Here is an 18,035-nt window from a genome sequence, read left to right on the forward strand (position 1 = left end):
GACCCCACCTGGAGTCCTGCCTCCAGTTCTGGAGCCCCTATGACAAGAGGGACCTGGAGGTGCTGGAAGGTGTCCAGAGCAGGGCCAGGAGGATGATCAGAGGGCTGGAGCACCTCTCCTGTGAGGACAGACTGAAGGAGTTGGGGCTGTTCAGTCTGGAGAAGAGAAGGCTCCCAGGTGACCTAATTGTGGCCTTCCAGTATCTGAAGGGGGCTACAGGAAGGCTGGGAAGGGACTGCTCAGGATCTCAGGTAGTGATAGGACTAGGGGGAATGGAATGAAGCTGGAGGTGGGGAGATTCAGGCTGGAGGTGAGGAGGAAGTTCTTCCCCATGAGAGTGGTGAAGCCCTGGAATGGGTTGTCCAGGGAGGTGGTTGAGGCCCCAGCCCTGGAGGTGTTTGAGGCCAGGCTGGATGAGGCTCTGGGCAGCCTGATCTAGTGTGGGGTGTCCCTGCCCATGGCAGGGGGGTTGGGACTGGATGATCCTTGTGGTCCCTTCCAACCCTGACTGATACTATGATACTCAATATTCCAGGACAGCCTTCCAAAGCAGGCCCTAAAACCAGTTCCAAGACCCCAGGAAGCTTCCTTTATACTAATTCCTTCTTAACACTTCTCAGCAGTAAGGAATCCTTCTGAAGCCCTGATGCCACAGCTGTGAACTTCTGCTTGTGCAAGAAGCTGCCCTCAGCAGACAGCTCTGAGCAAGGATGCTGAAGGCAGCCACAGTGGCAGGGACCTAGGTCTGCAGTGTTTTCAGCAGCAGTTTAACCACTCCCATGCCCATCCTCAGCTGTGCCCCCTGTTTGTACAGGGACCTCCTGTGCTGCTGTCCCTGCAGTGTCCCACAGCAGTGCCAGCAGCAGGACAACTTACACAACTGTGCCTGCTTCCCTCAGCTCCCTGGGATAATGGCACTCTTAGGGACACCAGGCAAAGCACAAAGCTCCCTTGCAGGAGCCTTCTGGAGGGATGCTTGGGGGTTTTTGGCTGTGGGCAGAAGGCAGAGGAGCCCTCTGGCAGCCCTCCAGCAGTGCAAGGAGAGCTGTCTCCCTAGGGTACCACTGAGACTGCACCTCAGAGCACTGTGGTTACTGCAGAGTGGGACTCTGACCTGCCAGCAGAACCGATTTGGTCTGCAATGAAAACACACAAACTCCAACCCCACCATCTGCCCCAGGGTGGTTTGCTACTGCAGGAAAAGAGTCTGTGATGTAACCAGGATGGGGAGCAGCTTCCCAGCATTCCCCCAGACCCCCAGTGCTATGTGCAGGGGCTTCAGGATTTCACTGCTGGAAGCTCTCTGAGTTCCATTGGATTGGAAAAGGTCTCTAAGAGTCCAACCATCAACCTAACACCACCACAGCCACTAACCCTTGGCCCCAAGGGCCACAGGGAGACATTTCCTGAGCACCTCCAGGGGTGGGGACTCCAGCCCCTCCCTGGGAGGTTTAGGAGACAATAAGATCTTAGAATCCAGCTTTCTTTGGGTCCCCTGCCCTGGTAGCCAGCCTGGGAGTTAGCTCAGCTCATAGCTTCCCCCTGCAGCCCCAGCCCAGGCTGCCCCCTGCAGCCCCAGCCCAGGCTGCCCCCTGCAGCCCCAGCCCAGGCTCCCTTCTGCAGCCCCAGCCCAGGCTCCCCCCTGCAGCCCCAGCCCAGGCTCCCCCCTGCAGCCCCAGCCCAGGCTCCCTCCTGCAGCCCCAGCCCAGGCTCCCCCCTGCAGCCCCAGCCCAGGCTGCCCCTGCAGCCCCAGCCCAGGCTGCCCCCTGCAGCCCCAGCCCAGGCTGCCCCTGCAGCCCCAGCCCAGGCTGCCCCAGCCCAGGCTGCGTCCTGCAGCCCCAGCCCAGGCTGCCCCAGCCCAGGCTGCCCCTGCAGCCCCAGCTCACCTCTCCCTCCGAGTTCACGAGGTATGTGCGGATGTTGCCTCCAGTGCCCCAGCTGCCTTGGTTCTTCCACACCAGCACAGAGGGGGGGCTGTGAGATACTCCTGCATCTGCACCCCAAATCTGGAGAGAAAGGCATCCTGGCATGAGCTCTTTGGGCACACTCCATTTAAATACACAGAACCCCTTCCTTCTCCTGTTCTCTCCACATCCAACTTCTGGCCCTGAACCCTCCTGGCACTTTCCCTCTGCTTTCACCACCAAAACCCAAATCAAACAGAACTGATTCCAGTCACCACTGCTCTGCTGAATGCAACCCTTGCCCCCAGCACTGCCTCAGGGACTGCACTCTGTGGGGCCAAGACACAAAGGCAGCTTGGTTAAGTCTATCAAACTAAGCTTTCCTTTGAGCAGTTGATGCTCAGGCAGAAGTACCTGAAGCTGACTGAAAGTCAATTTTCTTTCCCCCCTCTGAAAGAGTGTTTGGTGCAGACTGAGAATAAAATCCAAACCCCAGAAAAGCAACTCTTGCAGGCTGAGAATGTCTTGTCCTGAACTTAACTCCAGCCTAACCAGACTGAATGAGTGCCCTGCAGTGTTGTTCCATGATGATGTTCAGGAGGATTCCTGTCCCAAAGCCAGGGAAAGGTGTCTGAAACAGGCCTTGACTCCCCCCCTGCCCTGAGATACCTTCAGCTTTATGAGCACCTCAGTGTCTGCCAGTTTGGGGCACAGGCAGAAATGCAGTTTCATTGATAGGTTTGGGTTGGAAAGGACTTTAAAGATCAGGTTCCAACCCCCTGCCATGGGCAGGGACACCTCCCCCCAGCACAGCTTGCTCAAGCCTCATCCAGCCTGGCCTTGAACACCCCCAGGCAGGAGGCAGCCACAGCCTCCCTGGGCAGCCTGTGCCAGGCTCTCCCCACCCTCACTCTCAACAATTTCTTCCTCATCTCCACTCTCAATCTGCCCTCCTCAAGCTTCAATCATTTCCCTCTCATCCTCTCACTACAGTAAGCCCTTCCTCATTTCTCTTCCACCTTTTTCTGACTGAATTCCTGCTCCTCTGAAGTGAGCTCCATGGAAGCAGAGGTTACCCAGCCCATGTCAGCTTCACACTGGCCACAGTACCAGCAGCAGAAGGGGGGGTTGAAGATACTGAGAGCTCCACTTACTGTTACAGTCTGCCCAGCTCTGAGGACATACTTGGGAGTAAATTTGTAAGCAATTTCTTCTCCATCTCCAATTTGTCTCTTCAGCCTCCAGTTACCCAAAGACTGATCCTGGGGGAGAGAGAGTCAAAAGGTTATTCAGGGTGAGCAAAACAGAGCAAGCAGGCCCCAGAGCTTTCTCTAGGTCTCTTTGTCATTAGAATAATGTAAATAGAAATCTATTTGCATGCCTGTTAGACACTGCACTCCCACTTGAAAGTTTTTTTCTGTGCCCACTCCCAGTCTGAAGTGTAACTGCCATGAGGGCAGCCAGCAAGATCCACAGTGCACACCAAAAGGTTCTGCCTGGGGCCAGCAGGGCTGTGTGCATGAACATGCTCAGGTATCTGGGACACAAACTCTGCTCTCTTCCCCACAGCACACATCAGAGTCATAGAATGGTGGTGGTTGGAGGGGATCTCTGGAGGTTCAGCCCCCCCTGCCAGAGCAGGATCACCCTGAGCAGGTCACACAGGAACACAGATGGGTCTTGAAGGTCTCCACAGAAGGAGACTCCACAACCTCTCTGGGCAGCCTGCTCCAGGCCTCCAGCAGCCTCACCCCAAAGTTTCTCCTCATGTTGAGGTGGAACCTCCTGGGTTCCAGGCTGTGTCCACTGCACCTGGTGTGTCACAGCACATCACTGAGAAGAGCCTGGCCCAGCCTGGCCTCCTGTTCTTGACACCCACCCTGAAGATATTTGCAGACATTAATGAGATCCCCTCTCAGCCTTCTCTCCACACTAACCAGCCCCAGGCCTCTCAGCCCTTCCTCCAGAGGCATTCCCCTCTCATGCCAGCACTTCAGCTTCCAAGTGTCCCTGTGAATCAGGGCAGGATGCTGCCCCTTGTGGCTCAGCTCCTGCTCTCCAAGCTCCCCTGTGCTGCCAAAGGCTGTGTGCAAGAGCTCAGTGGAGCTGCTCCTGGGGGCCCTGCAGGAGCTCTGCTGACCCTCACCTTCTCCGAGTTGTTCTTCAGCTGAACATATTTGCCCTCCAGGTCTATCTCCTCTATGCTGATGCTTCCTGTGGCTGAAGCCTGCTGGGACATCTGGAAGCTGCTGCTGCTGCTGCCGCTGATGCTGCCGGTGCCGATGCCGCTGGTGCCGGACAGCTCCTCTGCCTCCAAGCGTTTCCGCTTGCCGCGGGAGGAGCGGATGAGGGAGGTGCTGCTGCTGCTGCTGCTGGAGGTGGCCCGGGACACGGTGACACGGGAGGAGGGGCTTGGAGACAGCTTCAACCTGAGCACAAGGAAGCCAGCGTCTCAGTGACTGCTCCAGACAGGTCCCACACAAAGCCAGCAGCTGCTGCACTCACAGCACCCAGCCCGGGGGGAGAGCAGCCCGGCTGAGCCCCTCAGGACTGCAGGCAGCAGAAGGGGGGAGGTGTCCTGGTAGCATAGTTCTGTGTGCCAGGGAAAGCACTGCCAGTGAGGACTGCACAGCTCCACAGACTCCACTGCATAGCAAGGGACCCTCCAAGGGCATCTTGTCCAACCCCCCTGCAGGCAGCAGGGACAGCTCCAGCCAGGGCAGGCTGCACAGGGACACAGCCAGGCTGAGCCTGAATGTCTCCAGGGATGGAGCCTCAACCACCTCCCTGGGCAACCTGTGCCAGTGTCTCCCCACCCTCATTGTGTAGAGCTTCCTGCTGATGTCCAGCCTAACTCTGCCCTGCTCCACTTTCAAACCATTGCCCCTTGGCCTCTCCCCACAGCCCCTTCTGAGCAGTCCCTCCTCAGCCTGCCTGCAGCTCCCCTCCAGATACTGAAATGCAGTTCCACTCTGAATCTTCCCTCTCCCAGCTCAAAGTCACTGCCCCTTGCCTGTCCCGACAAGCCCCTATAAGAAGTCCCTGTCCAGCTCTCCTGCAGCCCCTTCAGGTTCTGGAGCCTTCCTGCTCAGCTGCTGTAAAAAGCAGTGTAAGGAATGCAAATCCCAGTGCCTGGTGCTCAGGGAAGAAGGTGGAGTCTGCACCTACCTTTCCTCTTCTCCTTCCAGGAGTTTCCTGTAAGCACTGATCTCCATGTCCAGTGCCAGCTTCACATCCAGCAGCTCCTGGTACTCTGTAAGCTGCAGCTGCATCTGGTCCCTCATGTCTGTCATCTCTCTCTCCTTTGCATCTAGCATCTTCCTGAACTTCTCCCTCTCCCCAGCCATCATCTCCTCCAGCTCCCGGACGCGGTCCTCCGCCGCGCTGGCCTAGGGGGACAGGAGAGAGTCAGCAGGCGCCCAGTGGGCATCCACCGGGTACGGCACAAAGGGTACAGGTCCATGAAGGAAGGTAATGAAGCAGCTCAAGGGGCAGAGATGTCACAGCCAGCCCCCAGGGGCAGTGCCTTTACCTGTTTCTGCAGGCTGGAGAGCTGGTAGGTGAGGGTCTCTATCCTCATGCGAGCCTCCTTCAGCTCCTCGCGAGCAGCCCCGGCAGCTTTGTCGTTCTGGTCAGAGGACAGCTTGGCATTCTCCAGCTGCAAGGCAAGTTTGCAACAGGTTACTTGCAGTGAGTTCATGTAGGAGAAGGGTTGTTAAGTGTCCTGCAAACATCCTTCTGGTAAAAAAACAAACCAACAAGAGGCTACTTAACCTGAAGCAAAGGTAGCTGGAAATTTGCTGAGTAAGAGCCACACAAAGCCAAGGCAGTGCCCCAAGGACCAGCAAAACTTCTGTCATGGAATGGGTTGGGTTGGAAGGGACCTTCAAGATCATCCAGTCCCAACCCCCTGCCATGAGCAGGGATACCTCCCACCAGCCCAGCTTGCTCAAGGCCTCATCCAGCCTGGCCTTGAACACTACCAGGCTTGGAACCATCACAGCCTCTCTGGGCATCCTGCTCAGCACCCTCATGGGGAAGAATCTCCTTGTGAAGTCTCACCTAAATCCAGCTCCTCCCAGCCTGAAGCTATCCCCTGTCACTCCATGACTTTGTAACAAGCTATCCAAGCTCAACATTCAGTCCTGTTCCCACAGGATGTGGCTTTGCTGTTGAAGCCACTGTCTCCTAGCCCCTCCATTACACAGCCTTGGGGTTTCTCAGAGCCCCGGCTCCTGTGACCCCTCTCTCTGCCTGGCTGTAAGAACACTACAGCAGGTCAGAGCAGAGCCTGCCTGAGTCACCTCCTGGTCTGACAGCTCCCTGACACCCAGGCACTAAGCTCAATGCAACACCCCACAGGGCTTGTGTCTGAGCTGCCTGCAGCTCAGGGCCTTGCCAAGCCAGAGGCAGTGTTCTGGTGCCTGCCATACCTCAGGCAGGAATTTGCCTCTGCCTTTGGAATTAATGGGGCAAGAAGTTTACCTCCATGAAGAACAACCTTCTTTTGTTCCTTCTGAGTCTGCAGCTGGACACTCCCTGCCCCTGCTGCTACTGAGAAGTAAGAAACAATCACTCCTCATTCCCTTTCCCTGTGCTACTGATCCATTCCCAGGCACCTGCTGGACCTTTCCCTTTTCTCAACCTATCTCCTCTCCCAAGGAGTTTTATTTTCAGCTTTCCTTGTGCAGGACCCAGCTCACACTCTTGACTGCCTTCCTTGCTGGTCTCTGTATCACCCTCTACCTTTCCAAGAAGGAGTAAAGCCACCCCCCCCAGCACTCCAGCTGACATCCTATCCTTTAGGCTACATTCTTTCCCCAACAGCTGCCACCAGATACTTTGGTTTCAGTTTCTCTCCACCTCACCAAGCCAACAACCTTCATGTCTGGTGGCTAAGGCTAAGTGGAGCTGAATCTGACAGCTGGCAGCTGTGACAGGCTAAGTTTCAAAGTAGCTACCTAGAAAATCTGTCCATGCAGCTGAGTTCAGCACCTCTGCTACACAGCACAGAACCCAACCAGCAACTCAACTCTCCCTGTCCCAAGAACAGGCAGAGCAGTTCCTTGGGCACTGCACAACCTTCATTAGCTCTGCTGCTCCCCAGGCTCTGGGGTGGGAAGGAAATTCACAAGAGTCCTCTTTAGGCTGAGGGCTTTGCAGGAGCTTCAAGGCAGCTCCATGCTCCAACACTTCCTGTTGAGCTCAGAATGAGAAGTTCTGTGCATGCTGCCAACCATTCACCTCAGCTGCGCTGGCACCGTGCCACATCCTCAGCCAGGACTTCCCTTGCTTACTGTCAAAGACTGTGGCCACAGCCAGAAGTGAGCTTCTGCCCAAGACCTGCTCACCAACCACATGTAACAACCTGCCATGACAGCCTGCTCCTTGGCAGCTCAGGCTCTCTGAACACATCTCCACCCAGAAATCCACAAGAGGAAGCCCACAGCTAAGCCTGCTCCTCCCTCTGCATTCCAGCCTCATCCCCAGCAATCCCCATCCTTGGATAGGGGACAAAAGCAGCTTCACTTCTCAGCCCCTCTTCAAATCTTGTCCCTTTTTCATTCTCCAAGTCTGTGTTTTGCAGACTCTGTTTCTACAGGGCATGCTCTACCCAGGAGCTTCTCCTCAGCCTGTGCCCAGTCCATGCAGACACCTTGCTGGACAAACATTCCCTGTCCCTGGCTCCTGTGAGCGCTGCCAAGGCTGCTCGCTGCACTGAGCACCTGTTCTCTGCAGAGCTGCTGCCCACCTGGTGGAGCTCAGCAAGGCCAAGTGCCAGGTTCCACATCTGGGGCAGGGCAATCCCAAGCACAAATCCAAGCTGGGTGAGCAGTGGCTCAAGAGGAGCTTTGAGGAGGATCCTGAGGGAGGCTTCCTGAGGGAGCTGGGGCTGTTTAGTTTGGAAAAGAGGAGGCTGAGGGGAGACCTCATTGCTCTCTGCAACTACCTGAAAGGACACTGCAGAGAGGCTGGAGCTGGTCTCTTCTCAGAGGCAATTAGTGATAGAACAAGAGGGAATGGCCTCAAGCTACAACTAGGAAGGTTTAGACTGGGTATTAGGAACACTTTTTCCCCAGCAAGAGTGCTCAGGGATTGGAATGTGCTGCCCAGGGAGGTGGTGGAGTCCCCAAGCCTGGATGGCTGCTCTGAGGTCTCCCTGGAGCCTTCTCTTCTCCAGGCTGAACAGCCCCAACTCTCTCAGCATGGGCCCAGGTTGTGCTCCCCCTGACTGGCAGCTGGACTGCTTGCCAGGTGACCCTGTCCTTCAGCAGGGATGCCTGTAAGGTGAAAGATTCCTCACCTGAGACTAACAGACCCCTCCTTACCCCAGGCAGAGAGATCCCTTACCTGAGAGACCCTCACTAAGCAACTGGCAGCAGCTGAATTCATGCAGCCACAGAATGGCCTGGTTGGCAGAGCCTTTAAGGACCTTGAGTCCAGCCAGAGCCAAACACCTCCCTCCACACAGCCCTGAGCACCTCACCCAGGCATGGGGACTCCACCACCTCCCTGGGCAGCCTGTGCCAATCCCTGACCACTCCTCCAGCAAAGAAATTCTTCCTCCTCTCCAACCTAACCCTCCCCTGGCACAATTCCAGGCCATTTCCTCTCCTATCACCTGGGAGCAGAGCCCTACCCCCACCTGGCTTCAGCCTCCTCTCAGGAGCTGCAGAGAGCAATGAGGTCTCCCTCAGCCTCTTCTTCTCCACACTAACCACCCCCAGCTCCCTCAGCTGCTCCTCCCCAGCCCTGTTCTCCAGACCCTTCCCCACCTTTTTTGGTCTTCTCTGGACCTGCTCCAGCCCTTCAGTGTCCTTCTTGGAGTGAGGGACCCAAAACTGGGCACAGTACTTGAGATGCAGCCTCAGCAGTGCCCATCACAGGGGTGAGATCACTGGCCTGCTCCTGCTGGCCACACCATTGCTGATCCAGACCAGGGTGCTGGTGGCTTTCTTGCCCCCTGAGCACACCCTGGCTCATCTGCAGCTGCTGCCAACCAGAATTACTAGCAGGAAGCATCACCAATCCATGCAGGTACTCAGTGTTACTGTGAGCACTGTATGGATACTTCCACTAGACATAAACACTTGACCAAGTCAAGACTAGAATGGGATCCACCCATGCCTAGGCTCCAAAAGGAGTTTAGGAAGCAGGTGAGTCCACCCTGGACCTTGTGACTCAGTGGGAGAGTTCTCCTTCCTCCTTGTGTCTCCAGGCTCTCTGTGAATCACTTTAAACTCACTTTTCCTTTGTGCTCCTTGCATGCAGCCATTCCCAAGGTGAACTTTGCCAAACCACTGCTCAAACTTTGCTCAGTTTCACTCAGCCCTGGGAAATCATTCTTTTACCTCACAAAAGCCCTACTGCTTCTTCCTTCTGAGTGAGCTGCATTCTACTCACCTGCTCCACCTGGCAGATAAACTGAGAGGGCAAATACTGGAGAAGTTTCAGAAGCATTCTCCTGGACTGAATCCCTCCATGTGTTCACATCCTCCCTCTGCTCTGCTGAGACCCTCCCTGCAGTGCTGGGGCAGCTCTGGAGGCCTCAGCACAGACAGGGACCTGGTGGAGCAGGGCCAGAGGAGGCCACAGCAGTGCTGGCAGGGCTGGAAGCCCTCTGCTGGGAGGCCAGGCTGAGAGAGTTGGGCTTGGGCAGCCTGGATTGGAGAAGGCTCCAGGGAGACCTTCTGGTGGCCTTGCAGTGCTTAAAGGGCTGAGCAGAAAGCTGGGGACAGAGCTTGGAGCAGGGTCTGTTGGGACAGGACATGGGGGGATGGTTTGGAACCAAAAGAAGAAGATTCAGACTGGAGACAAGAGAGGTATTTTTGATGCTGAGAGTGGTGAGAGCCTCTGGCCCAGGCTGCCCAGAGAGGCTGGAGCTGCCTCATGCCTGGCACCATTGCAGATCAGGCTGTTTGGGGCTCTTGAGCAACCTGCTCTGGTTGGGGATGAGCTTTAAAGATCCCTTCTCACCCAAACCATTCCACGATTTGCAGTTCACACCCCGTGGTTTTCATCACCAAAGCTGCTCAAGAAACTCCCAGTACCTTGCCTGAAGTTTCCCCACCACCAGTGAAACCACATCCAGTAATTTACCCATGGATCACTGACATCTGAGAAGGTTTACTGAGAGGAGTCCTGGGGCCAGGAAGAGCTTTGTGAAGGGCACAGCAGAAGTGACAATGCAAGGGGCAGTGGCAGGAGGAGCTTTGTGAAGGGCACAGCAGAAGTGACAATGCAAGGGGCAGTGGAGGCTCTCTCACTGTGTCTGCATTTGGCAAGCTCACTGCATCCATGCACAAGCCCATGCTGAAGTGGAGCCCTTGCACAAGCAAACCAACCCTTCCCTCCAGCTTCTTACAGCCAATGCCCAGGTCTCCTACACCCCCTCCATTCTGGAGGAAGAAATGGATCTGTGGCATGAAGAAAGAACATCCTTCCAGCAGAAGGCATTGTCTGTTGCTTGCCATCCACTGTCCCCATGGTGTCCTCTGCACTGCTCCACAGTTCCAAGCCTTTCTGTAGACCTCCTCTGTTTTCAAGTGACACTTTTCAAGGGGACTCTCCCAAAGCTTCAGACCCTCTCATGATTTTCTTTGGAGTCCTGAGCAAATGAGTCTGCTCTTTTGCTAAGTAATCTCTGGTTCTCCCACCTGCTGTGCCCATAGGAGTGAGGAGTGAAACAAAGCTCCTCTGATTCCTGGGAAGGTGCTGGCTTGAGGGGGGTGGTGGTGGTTATTTATTTTCTTTTTAGGCTTTTCTAAAAGATAAAAAGCCTAAAAGGCTAAAGCTACTCCCAGCTCTGGCTGGAAAGGCAGCTGTGCCCCACCAGCAGAGGAGGCAATCTGAACACTGGGACAAAGCTTCCTCCCATCGGCTCCTCCCAGGCGGCCGGCAGGGCTGAGGGAAGCTTCCCTCCCCCCAGCTGCACCTCCTGCCTGCCGCTGCTGTGGCCAGCAGTGGTTACCTTAGCCTGGTAGGTCTGCTCCAGCTCCATTTTGTAGAGCTTGACTTGCTCATCATGCTGGTTCCTCAGGTCCTCCAGGGCCTGGGTCATCTTGGACTCGTACTCCTGCTGGCGGCTGGTGTCCACCTCGATCAGGCGGTGCTCGTGGCGCTTCCTGGTTTCCCTGATCTCCTGCACACAGGACAAAGGGGGGGGACACAAACCCACATCAGGGCAAACAGCACAAGCAATCACACCCAGACCACAATTCACCATCTCAGTACTAATTGTTTAGTAAACAGGAACCAAACTCATTGAAGCCTAAGACACAACAGTCCCATGAAGATAACCAGGGGGTTGGAGCAGCTCTGCTACAAGGACAGGCTGAAGGAGCTGGGGGGGTTCAGCCTGAAGAAGAGAAGGCTCCAGGGACACCTTAGAGCAGTCTGCCAGGACCTGAAGGGGCTACAAGAAGGCTGCAGAGAGACTGTTCCCAAAGGCCTGCAGGGACAGCACCAGGGGCAATGGCTTCAACCTAGAGCAGAGCAGATTGAGATTGGATGTGAGGAACAAGTTCTGCACCAGGAGGCTGCTGGAACACTGCAACAGGTTGCCCAGGGAGGTGGTTGAGGCTCCATCCCTGGAGATGCTCAAGGTGAGGCTGGACAGGGCTCTGGGCAACCTGATCTAGTGGAGGATGTCCCTGCTGAGTGCAGAGGGGTTGGACTGGCTGAGCTTTGGAGGTCCCTTCCAGCCCAAACCATTCTGTGACTCTAAGATCTGCTGCAGGCACCACGAGGTGCAGGTGACCATTCTCACAGAGGTGTTTGGGGTGGAAAAGCCTTCTAAGACCAAGTCCAGCCATGGACCTAACACCACCTCAGCCATAAACCATTTCCTCATTTGGCAGGACCTAATTCTGCAGTGAGCCAACTTCAAAGCAGGTTCAAAGCCAGCCCTGTCCAGCTGAAGCTGAGCTGCTTTGTGCCACAAAGTCCCAAGGTGGGGCGAGGGGAGGGGGCAGAAGAAGACAATTAATCTTTGCCCAGCAAAGAGACTCCAGGTGCTGCACCACAAACTCTTTCTTCTCAATCCACATCCCTACAGGAACAGTCTGCAAGGAGTCAAGTGAAAATAAAGCCCTTTTGTGACTCACATGTAATGAGAAACAATAATTAGAGAGAGGGAGAGAGAGAAGCTGCACCTTCACATTTCCATCCCAATCACATGCAGCTCTCCTCTTTGGCTGAAGCCTGCCTGGGTGAGCTCCACTCATTACATTTGGATTATGTTAGGAGTAAAGCAGCAAGCCAAGCAATCCTGAAGACATAAATATTTATTTCTGGGCTGAGTTTGCTCTAAGGAATTGTCACTGGGGGAGAAGTGCAAGTTCCCTGCTCTAGTTCTCTTGGGCCCAGCTCGTGAGGCAAGCCTCACTCACGCCCTTCACCATGCTGAGCCCTGCAGAGGCTTGGCCAGCTCTGAATGCACAGTGTGAGAAAGGAACAATTTCTCCCCTCAGGGCTGGGTGAACAAGAAGGGAGTGGTTCTGCTACTGGGAGGAGGCCTGATGGTAGCAGCAGGGCCCTGAGGAGGAAGAGCAGAGAAGTTCCTCACTCATGGCACTTGGTGCCATGGTCTGGTCATGAGGTCGGTGGTGCCAGGTTGGACTTGATGATCTTTGAGGTCTCTTCCAACCTCAGTGATTCTGTGAAGTGAAGCAAAGCTGACTTTGCTTGCCTGGTGTCCCAGCACAGGCTCAGAGGATGTTAGGGTTGGAAGGGACCTCCAGAGTCCACCCAGTCCAACCCCCTGCCAGAGCAGGAGCATGGAATCCAGCACAGGTCACAGAGGAACACATCCAGATGGGTCTGCAAAGTCTCCAGAGAAGGAGACTCCACAACCTCTCTGGGGAGCCTGTTCCAGTGCTCTGTGACCCTCACAGTGAAGAAGTTCCCCCTCATGTTGAGGTGGAACCTCCTATGCTGCAAGTTTTCCTTGTCCTATCCCAGGGTGCAACTGAGCAGAGCCTATCCCCTCCCTCCTGACCAGCAGCCCTCAGCTATTGATAGACATTGATCAGATCCCCTCTCAGGCTTCTCTCCAGACTGAACACCCCCAGGGCTCTCAGCCTCTCCTCCCCAGGCAGTGCTGCAGTCCCTTCAGCATCCTTGTAGCCTCTGTTGGACTCTGTCCCTCCTGAACTGGGGAGCCCAGAACTGTGCAATATTCCAGCAGGGCAGAGTAGAGGGGGAGGAGAACCTCCCTACCCTGCTGGCCACACCCCTCTTAATGCACCCCAGAGCCCATTGGCCTTCTTGGCCCCCAGGGCAGACTGCTGTCCCATGCAGAACTTGTTGCCCACCAGCACTCCCAGGTCCTTCTCCTGGGGGCTGCTCCCCAGCAGATCCCCTCCCAACCTGTGCTGCTGCAGTTTATTCTTCCTCCCCAGCTGCAGGACTCTGCACTCATCCTTGCTGACCCTCATTAGGTTCCTCCCTGCCCAGCTCTCAGTCTGTCCAAGTCTCTGAATGGCCTCACAGCCTTCAGGTCTCTCAGCCAAGCCTCCCAGTTTGGTATCATCAGCAGCCTTGCTGAGCAGACTGTCTGTCTGTCCCTCCATCCATGTCATTGATGAAGATGTTGAACAGGACTGGACCCAGCAGTGATGCCTGGGGGACTCCACTACTTACAGCAGACTAACAGAAAGCCACAGCAGCTTTGCAAATGACTGCAGCAATTCTCTACATCTAAAAACACCCTCAGAAACATGGCCTCTGCTCACAGCAACGTGTCCTGGTGTCATCTGGAAGAAGCTTTCCCTTCTGTGGTCAATTTGTACACTAAGAACTCCAACAAGCAGCAGTCCCCCAGTAACTGTAGGCAGTAACCCTCAGAGAGCACCAAAGCATCTGGGGTGGACTACAATGCATCAGGTGAAGAGCTGAGCGAAGCAGCTCAACAAGCAGGCTTCACTTACCACACTTCCAGCCTTGATGTCCTAACTCTAGACTTTCACTGAATCCCTGAGCTCACAAACCCAAAGGAAGCCAATTCCCTTTTTACTCATATTGAACTGGTCTGTGCAAGGATCAAAGAGCTTGAGGGGTGGCCAAGGGAACACTCACCTCAGCACAGCAAGCTTTGAAATTAGCTTCTGCTGTCTCATTTAGCTTCACCTTCAGCCAGCAGCACCACAGTTTTCCTCAGGAAGCAGAGTTACTCTAAGGCTCTGGCCCAACCCATGGTTCTGTCACTGCAGCTGTGTGCAGGGCATGGGAGTGAGCCAGCAGTCAGCACGACCCAGGGTGACTGCTGTGCTTGGCTTCTCTGCCCTGCTCCAAGCCCTGGCTTACCCACACAACCCTGCCCCGCAAGCCAGCCCAGGCACTCCCAACTTAGCCACTAAGCTGCCAACAATTCAGCTCAAGCACTTCATGGGGCTGAGAGGGTTTGGTGCTTGGAGAGCCAAACAGCACAGCCAGCACGGGTGGGACAAAGGGCCCCAGCAGATGGCAGCTGCTCACAGGCACCACCTCACTGCAGAGCCAAGGTTCAGAGATGGTGCTCACAAGGTGTTCATCACAAGCTGGTACAGAAGGTCATGCTTCCCCTTCCCCACCTCTGCATTCCCATTACTCACTGCACAAAAACTCTGGTCCTCACCTCAGGCCTGCAAGGAGCAGGGTGGCTGCACCAGAGCTGGTGTGAGAAAGGAGCAGGGCACTAGAGAGGGAACAAGACTTTCCCTTTCCCCCAGCAGCCAGCTGCTACATGAAGCCCATGGAACAATGCCCTTGTCACTTAGCTCTCCTGCCAGCCCCACCACTGCCTCACCATGGAACTCTTGCACAGCCTCTCCCTCTTTCATTTTCCAGTGCATTCCTAGCAAGGCTAACACTGACCTCCCCTGCCTGGGCTAGTTAACAGTCGGGGGAATAAAAGCTGCATAGATTGCAGGCTGTGCTGAGGCTGCTGGGTGGACAGTACCTCCTCAAACACATTCTTCCTGAAATCCAGATCCTCTTGCAAGCTCTGGCAGCGGTTCTCCAGGTCCACACGCATGAGTGTCTCCTTCTCCAGCTGCTTCTTAGCCACAGCATGACCATCTTCAGCCTAGGAGAGAGTTGGGAAGAGAAAGCTTTCATTCTGCCCAGGTCCCTCTTTTCCATCCATGATCCCTTGATGGTCTTCATTTGACATCTTAGCCCTTGGAATGGGCTGCCCAGGGAGATGGTGGAGTCCCCATCCCTGGAGGTGTTCAAGAGGGGACTGGATGTGGCACTTGGTGCCGTGGTTTACTCATGAGGTCTATGGTGACAGGTTGGACTTGATGATCTTTGAGGTCTCTTCCAACCTTGGTGATACTGTGACCAATTCCAACAACAAATCCAAGCCCCTGATGCTCAAAGGAACCAAGGAGGAGTGTGTGTTCATGGCCATGGCAAACAAGCTCTCAAGTCTGTGGAGCTGGTGTGCACAATGCAGGATTCCTTCAACAGTGGAGCTGAGGACTGGTAACTCCTCAAGCCCAGAGTGCTGCATGTGCTTTCCCTTGCTAGCACACTCCCCTTAGGAACTCCAGCACAAGCTGGAAACGATGCAGGACTTTACAAAGGACAACATTTAGCAACCTGCTGTCTCCTGAGTATAGAAACACTCAGCAGAAAGGACAAACACAAACCTTGCTGGGCACAAAGCTTTTCATCCCCCCTGCTGCTCTGCCGGCTTGCCAGGCACCGCTCACCACTTCGCTTCACAGGCAGCAGGGCAGGCAGAGGCTCAGCCAGGAGCCAGCTGGAGCAGTGATGTTTGAGGCTCTACAGCAAGAGCAAAGGAAAGCAAGTCAGGCAGCACAGCCTGCCAGCCCCCGGCCTACCTTGGCGAGCTGGGCGCGCAGGTCGGCCACCTCCGCCTCCAGGCTGCGCTTCTCGTTCAGGACGGTGTTGAGCTCGGCCTCGCTGCGGTGGAACAGCACCTCCAGGTCCTTGATGCGGCCCTGAGCCACCGACAGGTCTGCATCTTTCTTCTTATAGCTGAAAGCAGAGGGAGCCGTGTTTGGAGGAGCCTGCACACGCCCCCAGCACGGCCGCTCCGCTGCTGCGCTCACAGCGCTCCCGGGATGCCTGCACCGCTAGGGGGCTGCTGCGGTACCCTGCAAGCGCTGCCAGAAGAGCAGCTCCGGGAGCACACAGCGACAGGGAGCAGCCAGAGCAGGAACAGAGGAGGCCACCGAGATGAGCAGAGGACAGGAGAACCTCTGCTATGGGGACAGGCTGGGAGAGCTGGGGCTGTTCTGCCTGAAGAGAAGGCTTCTCCCACTGTGACACCTCACCTGCAGTGCTGTGGCACCTATGGACCCCCAGCACAAGGACAGCGACCTGCTGGAGCAGGTGCAGAGGAGGCCACAAATGTGATGAGAGGACTGGAGAACCTCTGCTAAGGAGACAGGCTGGGGCTGTAAAGCCTGCAGAGAAGGCAGCTCCAGGGAGACCTCAGAGCTGCATTTCAATATCTGCAGGGGAGCTGCAGGCAGGCTGGGGAGGGACTGCTCAGAAGGGGCTGTGGGGATAGGCTGAGGGACAATGGTTTGAAAGTGGAGCAGGGCAGGGTTAGGGTGGACATCAGGAGGAAGCTCTGCACAGTGAGGCTGGGGAGGCACTGGAACAGGTTGCCCAAGGAGGTGGTTGAGGCCCTAACACTGGAGACATCCAGGGTCAGATGTGCTGTGGTCATGGGCAGCCTGCTCTAGCTGGAGCTGTCTCTGCTGCCTGCAGGGGGGCTGGACAAGATGACCTCGGAGGGTTCCTTCCAACCCAAGGCAATCTGTGACTCTCCCAGAGCTCACAGCTTGTAGCAGCTGCTGTAAATGCACTGCTGAGCAGAGAACACATGGCTGGGAGGTGAGGGAAAAGCCACTCTGACAGCTAAGGGCTGACAATAAAGCTGGGCCCCAAACAAGGTGTGGAGGCATCCTGCAGCTCACTGCTGCACAGCACTCAACTGCTGACACAGAATCATTTTGGCTGGGAGAGAACTTGAAGACCATCAAGTCCAGCTGTTAACCCAGCCCTGCCAGGCCACCTCTCACTTTGCAGTGCAGCTCCTAAGAAGCAGGCTCCCAGGAGCTGCCAAAGCTTTTGCCCCAGCTGTGGTCCCACATGGTCAGGTAATGCATGGAAGCAGGGTCACCCTGCAGGAATAGACTCATGTCCAGCAGGCCTAGGGAGGCTCTCCTCCCCTCTACTCTGACCTGGAGAGACCACACCTGGAATACTGTGTCCAGTTCTGGGCTCCCCAAGTCAAGAGAGACAGGGATCAGCTGGGGAGAGTCCAGCAGAGGCTGTGAGGATGCTGAAGAGCCTGGAACATCTGTGTGATGAGGAGAGAGTGAGAGCCCCACGGCTGGTTAGCCTGGAGAGGAGAAGGCTGAGAGGGATCTGATGCATGTCTGTAAATACCAGAGGGGTGGGGGGCAAGGTGAAGGTGCCAGGCTCTCTGTGGTGGTGCCCAGTGGTAGGACAAGGAACAATGGATACGAACTGGAACCCAGGAGGTTCCACCTCAGCATGAGGAGGAACTTCTTTGGTGTGAGGGTGCTGGAGGCCTGGGGCAGGCTGCCCAGAGAGGTTGTGGAGTCTCCTGCTCTGTACACTTCCAAGACTCATCTGGATGTGTTCCTTTGTGGCCTGCCCTGGGTGACCCTGCTCTGGCACGGGGCTTGGACTGGGTGATCTCTGGAGGTCTCTTCCAACCTGCACCACTCTATGGTTCCTCAGCAGCATTCACTACAAGCAGAGCTTGTCACTCTGGTAACTTTAACCGTGATGATTTGAGCTGTAACAGCTACCTCACAGCAACCATCAAGGCCATGTTCCTCCTGCCCACTGTGTGCCTGCCTGTCCCTCTAACACCCTGCCTTGCTGCAGCTCCAGCTCACTGTCCCAGTCATGCACCACTCAGAATGCAGGGGATGGCTTTTTGTTCACCTCCCAATTCATTTCTCTCACCCTTTCCTCAAAATTCTCTTTCATAGAGCTGTAGCTTTCAGCCTGTGGTGGCTGAGCTGAGCTGCTTTTAAGAAGCCCCAGAAGTAACTCTGAAGAGCCCTGCTGCCTCTGGGCTTCAAAGAGCTCTCTGTTCAGTCTGCACTCCCCAACACCTTGCTCCCCAGCACATAT

General features: G+C 55.6%; 1 protein-coding gene across 1 annotated transcript in view; it reads right to left on the reverse strand.

Moving 5' to 3' along the window:
* The window catches only part of LMNB2 (lamin B2), a 46,765-nt gene that overhangs the window by 10,454 nt on the left and 18,276 nt on the right, over positions 1–18,035 (reverse strand). The window contains exons 3-10 of the mRNA XM_068156371.1: positions 15,734–15,890; positions 14,845–14,970; positions 10,876–11,046; positions 5,437–5,562; positions 5,073–5,293; positions 4,051–4,333; positions 3,059–3,166; positions 1,887–2,006 (exon numbers count right to left, since the gene is read on the reverse strand). Coding sequence (XP_068012472.1) covers positions 1,887–2,006; positions 3,059–3,166; positions 4,051–4,333; positions 5,073–5,293; positions 5,437–5,562; positions 10,876–11,046; positions 14,845–14,970; positions 15,734–15,890 — 1,312 coding nt within the window. The remainder of the gene's footprint in view (positions 1–1,886; positions 2,007–3,058; positions 3,167–4,050; positions 4,334–5,072; positions 5,294–5,436; positions 5,563–10,875; positions 11,047–14,844; positions 14,971–15,733; positions 15,891–18,035) is intronic.

This window comes from Melanerpes formicivorus, unplaced genomic scaffold (genome assembly GCF_026170545.1).
Source record: "Melanerpes formicivorus ecotype bairdi unplaced genomic scaffold, bMelFor1.0.p_v2 SCAF_34, whole genome shotgun sequence".
In the NCBI taxonomy this organism is placed as follows: domain Eukaryota; kingdom Metazoa; phylum Chordata; class Aves; order Piciformes; family Picidae; genus Melanerpes; species Melanerpes formicivorus.